The 10,000-nt window shown below is 44.6% G+C and overlaps 1 protein-coding gene across 1 annotated transcript in view; it reads left to right on the top strand.

Moving 5' to 3' along the window:
* The window catches only part of LOC143296253 (uncharacterized), a 140,919-nt gene that overhangs the window by 114,211 nt on the left and 16,708 nt on the right, over positions 1–10,000 (top strand). The window contains exons 31-36 of the mRNA XM_076608090.1: positions 1,608–1,778; positions 2,156–2,189; positions 3,079–3,245; positions 3,869–3,970; positions 7,295–7,370; positions 7,840–7,952. Of these exons, the coding sequence (XP_076464205.1) occupies positions 1,608–1,778; positions 2,156–2,189; positions 3,079–3,245; positions 3,869–3,970; positions 7,295–7,370; positions 7,840–7,952 (663 nt within the window). The remainder of the gene's footprint in view (positions 1–1,607; positions 1,779–2,155; positions 2,190–3,078; positions 3,246–3,868; positions 3,971–7,294; positions 7,371–7,839; positions 7,953–10,000) is intronic.

Below are 10,000 nucleotides of genomic sequence, written 5' to 3'. Positions count from 1 at the left end.
TAACTCTGCCATACACAAACGCACACGCGGTCTGAAGTAAAGTTCATCCCATTCAAACTGCAAGTTGAGCACATCTCACCATGATATTGAATGGAGTCACGGGGGTAGAATCATATCAATAACACAGCGTGAATGAGCCGTTTCAGTTTCAGTTTCAGGCGACCAATGCGATCTGCTTAGAGCCGCAAAACAATCGCTATATAAATGCGCATTATTGTTATCGTTATTATTATCATTGGTACTAGTAGTTGTAGCAGTAGTAGTATAATGAAGGGTTGTCACCTCTCCGAAATAAGATAGAGCTTGATGGTCAGGATGTCAGTGAAGGTCTGTCACCTCACTGAGATAAGACACAGCTTTACAGGTCAGGATTTCAGCGAAGAGCTGTCGCCTCACTGAGATAAGACAAAGCTTTCAGGTCAGGTTGTCAGTGAAGGGCTGTCACCTCACTGAGATAAGACAAAGCTTTCAGGTCAGGTTGTCAGTGAAGGGCTGTCACTTCACTGAGATAAGACAAAGCTTTCAGGTCAGGTTGTCAGTGAAGGGCTGTCACCTCACTGAGATAAGACAAAGCTTTCAGGTCAGGTTGTCAGTGAAGGGCTGTCGCCTCACTGAGATAAGACAAAACTTTACAGGTCTGTGAAGGGCTGTCACCTCACTGAAATAAGACAAAGCTTACAGGTCAGGTTGTCAGTGAAGGGCTGTCACCTCACTGAGATAAGACAAAGCTTACAGGTCTGTGAAGAGCTGTCACCTCACTGAGGTAAGACAGAGATTACAGGTCAGGTTGTCATTGAAAGGCTGTCACCTCACTGAGATAAGATAGAGCTTGATGGCTAGGATGTCAGTGAAGCTCTGTCACCTCACTGAGATAAGACATAGCTTTACAGTTCAGGATTTCAGCGAAGAGCTGTCACCTCACTGAGATAAGACAAAGCTTACAGGTCTGTGAAGAGCTGTCACCTCACTGAGATGAGACAAAGCTTGCAGGTCAGGTTGTCAATGAAGGGCTGTCACCTCACTGAGATAAGATAGAGCTTGATGGTCAGGATGTCAGTGAAGGTCTGTCACCTCACGGATTTCAGCGAAGAGCTGTCACCTTACTGAGATAAGTCAGAGCTTACAGGTCAGGATGTCATTGAAGGGCTGTAACCTCACTGAGATAAGACAAAGCTTACAGGTGAGGTTGTCAATGAAGGGCTGTCACCTCACTGAGATAAGACAGAGCTTACAGGTCAGGATGTCAGTGAAGGGCTGTCACCTCACTGAGATGAGACAGAGCTTACAGGCGAGGATGTCATTGAAGGGCTGTAACCTAGAGAACAACGTTTATGTTGCCATGGGTTCTTTTTCAGTACCCCAAAAGTGTGCTGCACACGGGACCTCCGTTTATCGATAGACCAGACGCTCAGTTTGCTTTTCCAGTCAAACTTGGGAGGAAGGACGAGACCAGGATTCGAACCAAGACCCTCTGTCTGTATTGCAATGTTAACCATTCTGCCACCCTCCTCCCTCACAGAAAGAAGTGACTGCACTTCAAACTGATGCCACACCAATCTCCCTCCCCCAGTGTCACGCCATTCAACATGTCTGTACTCTCCTTCCAGGAACTCGCTGACGATCTGGAGTCAGAGCTTGGCGGAGACTTTGAAGAGGTGATACTAGGTCTGCTGATGCCTCCCGTGGAATACGACGCCTTCTGTGTGAACAAGGCTGTCAAAGGACTGGGCACCAACGAGGATGTGCTCATCGGCATTCTCGGCACTGCTAATCCCAAGGTACTTCTGCACAGTATTATTTGTGTACTTTTTGTTTTCCTGTGGAGAGCTATGTACTCTCAGTGGATCAGCCTGTGCGTATCCTTGAAAACGTTCGAGTTTTTGTTTGGTGGTATTAGTTGCATATGGACAAATTCGTAACATACTTTGGTAGAAATTGGGTCAAATTCCACGCTCTGTCATCCAGTATATTCATTCGTCAAAAATAATAAATACTGTTGATTATTATTTTTTAAGGTAATGTCCACTTGATTCCTTATTCTTGTAATTATATCTGTAGTTATTTGTTGATGGTTTCCTGATGTGTTTTTTCATGTTTATTAACGGTCTTTGTATGGGTCTGCCGTTAATGTCTCTTTCTTTTATATTTGCCGCAGGATCTGACATCAGTGAAAGAGCATTATAAGAAGAGTAAGTCATGATTCTGGCCGTTTGTGTGTGTGTGTGTGTGTGTGTGTGTGTGTGTGTGTGTGTGTGTGTGTGTGTGTGTGTGTCTGTCTCTGTCTTTGTCTGTGTGTCTGTGTGCGCGTTGTGTCTGTGTGAATGGTAACCTTAATAATCAATTTCGGTTTTTTTTAAATACCACCTCTGCTGGTTGTGCAATTTTCAAAGAATCCATAGTTTATCACAACGTGTGTCACATGTGGCCACATTTCCCACTTCAGCTGATGTTTATCACACTGATGTGAACAGCTGTCAATCTAACAACTGTATTGCCGATCACGCAAGACATTACATATTTTATGTAAAAATAGCGCACTGTTTTATTGCATGTATTGTGTTGTATTTCATTTTATTGCATTGTATTTAGTTATGTTGTATTGTGCTGTGTTGCATTGTATTGTATGCGTTGTCTTGTGTTGCATTTTATTACATTGTGTTGTGATGCATTGTATGATAGATGTTGTACAGTATTGTATTTTATTGCATTGTATTGTGTAGTATTGCATTGTAATGCATCGTACTTTATGTGTTGTATAGTATTGCAATTTATCGCATTGCATTGTGGTTTGTTGTATTGTGTTGTATAGTATTGCATTTTATTGCATTGTATTGTATTAAATTGTGTTGTGGTGTGTTGCTTTGTATTATGTTGTGTTGTATTATATTGCATTGCATAATGTTGTATTGTGTGTGTTGTATATCGTTGCATTTTATTGCATTGTGTTCTGTTGGGTTGGGTTATATTGTCTTGCATTATGTCGTACGTGTTGTACGATACTGCATTTGTCTGCATTGCATTGTGTAATGTTGTATTGTGTTGCATTACATTGCATTGCATTGCATTGCATTGTATCAGGTTACGGGGAGGACCTGGACGTGGCCATCGAGAAGGACACGAGCGGTGGACTGAACACCAGCGGAGGGTTTTCCGACCTGCTGCTGGCTGTGAGCCAAGGGGACAGAGACCCGGGAACTGCCGTCAGTGAGAAGGAAGCCAGGGAGGACGCTGAGAAACTGTGCACGGTCAGTGTGTGTTGTTGGTCTTCTATCTTCGACTATAATGGACCGCAACTTCTGTATCAACTACACTGTCTTCTGATATCTGAAAGAGTTCTTCTTCTTCTTCTTCTTCTTCTTCTTCTTCTTCTTCTCCTTCGTTCATGGGCAGCAACTCCACGTTCACCCGTTATGTACACGAGTGGGCTTCTGCGTGTGAGACCGTTTTTAACCCGCCATGTAGGCAAACCACACTCTATTTTCGGGGGGGTGCATGCTGGGTATGTTCTTGTTCTCATTCCCGTGTCTTATTCGTACTAGATGCATTCTTAAATCTTCTTAGAGCCGCAAAACAATCGTTATATAAATGCACATTATTGTTATCGTTATTATTATCATTGGTAGTAGTAGTAGTAGTAGTAGTAGTAGTAGTATAAGCGTCATCAGCATCTGTGTATGTTTATGTGATATGTGTGTGTGCGTGTGTGTGTGTGTGAGCGTGCCTGTGTGTGTGTGTGTGTGTGTGTGTGTGTGTGTGTGTGTGTGTGTGTGTGTGTGTGTGTGTGTGTGTGTGTGCGTGTGAGTGACAGACAAAGCAAAAGAGAGAGAGAGAGGGCTATCCGTATTTCGCCATATTTTCCTGATTTCAGGACAAAAAGAAGAAACTGGACCTGAGGGATGAAACGTTCAAGCAGCTGGTGACGAAGAAAAACAAAGAACAAATGAAAGCCACCTTTGCTGAATACAAAAAGGTGAGCGATCTAAAGAGACGAAAGATCAACAACACAACAAAATAGCATACAAACAAACAAAGAATTAAAAGAAACCCACATATTAACCCACATATTAACTTCCATCTGATATTCACATACTGATCAGAACTAATCAAAATATAAACATCTTTTGAGTAAGTGACATATAGAACTAGAAGGGTATGAAACTGTGCTTGCTAATAGTATATGTTGTTTTATTGACTCACTTCTGTAAACAAAGTGAGTCTATGTTTTAACCCGGTGTTCGGTTGTGTGTGTGTGTGTGTGTGTGTGTGTGTGTGTGTGTGTGTGTGTGTGTGTGTGTGTGTCTGTGTCTGTGTGTGTGTGTCTGTGTGTGTGTGTGTGTGTGTGTGTGTGTGTGTGTGTGTGTGTCTGTGTCTGTGTGTGTGTGTCTGTGTGTGTGTGTGTGTGTGTGTGTGTGTGTGTGTGTGTGTGTGTGTGTCCGTGGTAAACTTTAACATTGACATTTTCTCTGCAAATACTCTGTCAGTTGACAACAAATTTGGCATAAAAATAGGAAAAATTCAGTTCTTTCCAGTCATCCTGTTTAAAACAATATTGCACCTCTGGGATGTGCACAATTTTTTTTTTAAAAAGCCTAATTATATGCAAACTGCATTTACTGTTATATTTATATTTTTTGTATTCTCTAAACTTGGCACTTTGATCTGATATTCTACCCCCGAAAGCGGAGTATGGCTGCCTACATGGCGGGGTAAAAACGGTCATACACGTAAAATCCCACTCGTGTGCATACGAGTGAAGGTGGGAGTTGCAGCCCACGAACGCAGAAGAAGAAGAAGAATATCTGATATTCTGACCCAACAACAAGAGCAGTCATTATTATCATTTTTTGTTCAAACAGGAACTTCTTTTGTTAAGCATGGAATTTTTATTTATTTTGCAAACGTTTTGGTGCAGTTAGTAAAAAAGGGAAATTACTCTGTAATTAATGCTAGGGGACTTAATTTATCACAAGTGAGTCTTGAAGGCCTTGCCTCTCTTGTTTGGTTTTTGTTCACATTGTCTTGGTTTTGTTTCACTCCTTTTAGTTTTAACCCGTTTATTACCGTTCGGGGTTTTCCGATTTTAGCTCTTTCAGTGAAGCCTGAAATGATGAATTACATCTGGCATAATCACTCACACACACACACACACACACACACACACACACACACACACACACACACACACACACACACACACACACACTGACACTAACACTAACACTGACACTGACACTAACACTCACTCACAGACATCCCTTTTTCTTTTTCATATACCAATCCTCATCATCTTCTTTCAACACACCTGGCTTGGATACCATGACATATCATCACACATGTGGAGTGATGGCCTAGAGGAAACGAGTCCGCTGAGGAAGCGAGAGAATCTGAGTGCGCTGGTTCGAATCACGGCTCAGCCGGAGATATTTTTTCTCCCTCCACTAGACCTTGAGTGGTGGTCTGGACGCTAGTCATTCGGATGAGACGATAAACCTAGGTCCTCGGTGCAGCATGCACTTAGCGCACATAAAAGAACCCACGGCAACAAAAGGGTTGTTTCTGGCAAAATTCTGTAGAAAAAAAATCTACTTCGATAGAAAAAACAAATAAAACTGCACGCAGGAAAAAATGCCAAAAAAAATGGGTGGCTCTGTAGGATAGCGACGCGCTCTCCCTGGGGAAAGCAGCCCGAATTTCACACAGAGAAATCTGTTGTGATAAAAAAAACAAAACAAATACAAATGTCCGACAGTCGTGTCCGACTACGACCGTGAGAACAGCAGAGAAGGCAACTGCTCTCCCAGCCATCTGGGCTAGAATTTGATTATAGTGAAGAGTGTCTTGCCCAAGTGACATCCCCACTCTGTCGGCCATGAGGGTTCTAGGTCAGTGGGGGTTGGGATGGTTCCCAAAGGCCAGCCATCCCCGAGACTGTAGCACTGACACACCACCAGCCTCAGAAAACTTCTCGGCATAAAGTGGCAAGAGAAGATCCCTGACACAGAGGTGCTCACTCGTCCAAACTTGCCCAGCATCTACACCATCTTGATGCAGGCCCAGCTGCGCTGGGCAGGCCATGTAGTTCGCATGACAGACCACCGGCTCCCCAAGAAACTGCTGTACGGCGAACTCCAACATGGCAAGCGCTCCCATGGAGGCCAAAAGAAGCGCTTTAATGACACTCTGAAAGCTTCTTTGAAGGCCTTCAACATCAGCCACGACACATGGGAGCTGAATGCAATGGACAGACCAAAGTGGCGTTCAGCTGTCCACAAAGGCGCCAAATCCTGTGAGGCCAACAGAATCACTGCAGCAGAGCAACGCAGACTGGCCAGGAAAAGCAGTGCCAGCAAGTCCCCGACAGCCGCCACCATCCCCTGTCCACACTGCGTCAGAACCTTCCGGGCGCGGATTGGCCTGATCAGTCATCTGCGCACCCACAGAGCCCAACCAACCCACCCCCAGGATGACTAGATGGTCCTCGTCGATCCCGACGGACGAACCACACACACAGCACTGACAGCCTGTTGGATTGAAAGTCATAGTCCTTCATAAAAAAAGCTAAGCTGTAAGTTAATTCCCGTTCCAGTGGAAAAACCAGTCATCACGCAATTCTCACCTTGCTGTTGGAACATGTGTAAGCTTTTGTCAGTCTCTGATGTCAACCGAGTTTTGAATTCTTGCCATGAGACAGCACGACACGACACGACACGACACGACACGACACGACACGACACGACACGGCACGACACGACACGACACAATTATGCCAACACGATGATCATAATGGCATGACACGACACGACACGACACGGCACGATACGACACGACACGACACGGCACGGCACGGCACGGCACGGCACGGCACGGCACGACACGGCACGGCACGGCACGACACGACACGACACGACAATTATGCCAACACGATGATCATAATGGCATGACACGACACGACACGACACGACACGACACGACAAGACACGGCACGGACGAGACACGACACGACACGACACGACACGACACGACACGACATAGTTATGCCAACACGATGATCATAAAGTCAGGTGATGATGATGACGACGATAACGACAACGATGATGACAGTAACAGGCTAATTCTGCTATGAAGGTGATTGTGTAGTATTTGAACTGGATATGTATGTATTCACTTGTGTGTGTGTGTGTGTGTGTGTGTGTGTGTGTGTGTGTGTGTGTGTGTGTGTGTGTGTGTGCGTGTATGTGTGTGTGTGTGCGTGCTTGCGTGTATGTGTGTGTGTGTGTGTGTGTGTGTGTTCCAGCTGTCCGGCAAAACCATGGAGGAAGCCATTGCAGAGGCTGCTACGAGAGATGAAAGGGATGCGTACCTTCAATTATGTAAGTGTTGCATTTGTTTGTTGCTTAACTTATTCCTTTTACTTTTTAGCTTGCATCAGCGTCACTTAGCATCCTGCAGTTATTTTGCTTGTATGAAGAGATTTCAACACACACACAGACACACACACACACATATTATATATACATGTGTGTGTGTGTGTGTGTGTGTGTGTGTGTGTGTGTGTGTGTGTGTGTGTGTGTGTGTGTGTGTGTGTGTGTGTGCTACTTTTTTTTTCAAAATTCCAACAAGGAGCTTTGAATTATCACAAATTTTCAGCCTTGTTCAGGGGGAGTCTGATTAACAAAAATGATGTCGCTCTCACTCAATACTTCTTTCGCCTCTATTCAAATGAATAAAATTTCTACTGAATACAGGTACATTGTAAAATGCATTATAAAATAGAGTAAAGGTTTCCGTCTTCTCCAGTGCTCATGTGTACGGTATGACTGGGCTTTTTTACCCCCTCAGTTGGCGCAATGGATGATCCAGTGACGTTCTACGCCGACAGTCTCCAGAAGGCGTTCAAGGGCATGGGAACTAATGATGATCTGCTGATCCGTATTGTTATCTCCCGTTCCGAGGTCAGTGATCCCTGCCTTTCTCTCTCTCTCTCTCTCTCTCTCTCTCTCTCTCTCTCTCTCTGTCTCTGTCTGTCTGTCTCTGTCTCGTCTGTCTGTCTCTCTCTCCCTCTGTCTCTCTCTGTCTCTGTCTCTCTTTCTGTCTGTTTGTTTGTCTCTGTCTCTGTCTCTGTGTCTGTCTGTCTCTCTCTCTCTGTCTCTGTCTGTCTGTCTGTCTCTCTCTCCCCCCCTCTCTCTCTCTCTCTCTTTCTGTCTGTTTGACTGGCTATCTGTCTCTTTCTCTCTGTCTCTGTCTCTCTTTCTGTCTGTTTGTCTGTCTCTGTCTCTGTCTGTGTGTCTGTCTGTCTCTCTCTCTCTGTCTCTGTCTGTCTGTCTGTCTCTCTCTCTCTCCCACTCTCTCTCTCTCTCTCTCTCTCTTTCTGTCTGTTTGACTGGCTATCTGTCTCTTTCTCTCTGTCTCTGTCTCTCTTTCTGTCTGTTTGTCTGTCTCTGTCTCTGTGTCTGTGTCTGTGTCTGTGTCTGTGTCTGTCTGTCTGTCTGTCTGTCTGTCTCTCTCTCTCTCTCTCTCTCTCTCTGTCTCTGTCTCTCTCTCTCTCTCTCTCTCCATTTACCTCTTCATAAGGATTGTCACAAAGGGGTGATGTGTGAAAAACATTCATGGATGTAACATCCACAGCTGAGATCACAAACGTGTGGTAGCAGCAGCAGTGGCAGCAGTAGCAATAACAGTGGTGGGCGTCGTAGTAATAGAAGACGCAGTAGCAGCAGTAGTAGAAGTAGCAGAATCTTGCTGACACAGTAGTTGCAGCAGCAGTTTTAGTCGTAGTAGATGTTGTTGTGGTGGTTGTAGTTGTGTTGGTAGTTGTTGAAGTGGTCGCAGCAGCAACAGTAGTCGTTGTATGTTTAGTAGTAATGGTGACGGTGGCGGTGGTGTCAGCAGTAGTAATAGTGGTAGTAGAAAAAGTCATTGCAATAGCAGAAAACAGTGGAATTTATAGAATTTGTTTTTTGCCGTCCGTTCGGCTGTTTTTCCAATGGCGTCACTCCCACGTGAGTCATCCCAAATAAAACTGAAACTCTTGCCAAGTCCTCCACACACAGCTACCCCGCACTAATCTCCCACTGTCTCTGCACTGTATGTTTCCTCAAGGCCTGACTAAGCGCGTTGGGTTATGCTGCTGGTCAGGCATCTGCTTGGCAGATGTGGTGTAGCGTATATGGATTTGTCCGAACGCAGTGACGCCTCCTTGAGCTACTGAAACTGAAACTGTATGGTGGTCAGTCGTCTCCGACTATGACCATCAGAACAGCAGAGGAGGCAACTGCTGTCCCAACCATCTGGGCTAGAATTTGGTTATAGTGAAGAGTGTCTTGTCCAAGTTACATCCCCACTCTCTCGGCCGAGAGGGCTTTAGGATAGTCGGCGATGGGACAGTTCCCAAAGGCCAATTGGCTTCCAAGGCTGCAGCACAAAGAGCCAGTGCAATTTTGCCCTATTGTCTGAGAGTCGTCCTTCACAAAAGACTAAGCTGTAAACTGATTCCCCGTTACAGTGGAGAAACCGTTGATTATACAGCTCTTGCTCTGGTCCAGTTGTAAGGTTTCGTTCAAAGGGAGCTATCGGCGTAAGGTTGCCAAGAAGCCACACACCAGAGGAAACCCTACAGCACTTGTGGGATCTGCAACAATGGGTTGTTTACGTGAACAAACCGTTGAATGAGGAACTCACGGAATATGTTTCTCATGAATATAAAAAAGAGAGGCAAGGCCTCCAAGACTCACTTCTGATACCTGCGTTATCCAGTAAAAGAATCATGAGAGGGAAAAGTGGTTAAAAATGTGTTCTGTATTGAATATCAGAAAGATTGTGAGATAAGAAATAAAAAATTAAAAATTAAAAAAAAACAACCAGTATTCTACTGGGATCAAGTCATGCGTGTTCAGTTCGGGAGTAAGCAGACTCACTTGCAGCACTACAATGCATCTGAAGTGATTTAACCAAGATATTTAAGCTCATGTTTCTTAGTATGATAGATTAATCACTGTATTCG

Source organism: Babylonia areolata, chromosome 21 (assembly GCF_041734735.1).
Source record: "Babylonia areolata isolate BAREFJ2019XMU chromosome 21, ASM4173473v1, whole genome shotgun sequence".
Lineage (NCBI taxonomy): Eukaryota > Metazoa > Mollusca > Gastropoda > Neogastropoda > Buccinidae > Babylonia > Babylonia areolata.
This window is presented reverse-complemented; position numbering and strand designations above follow the sequence as displayed.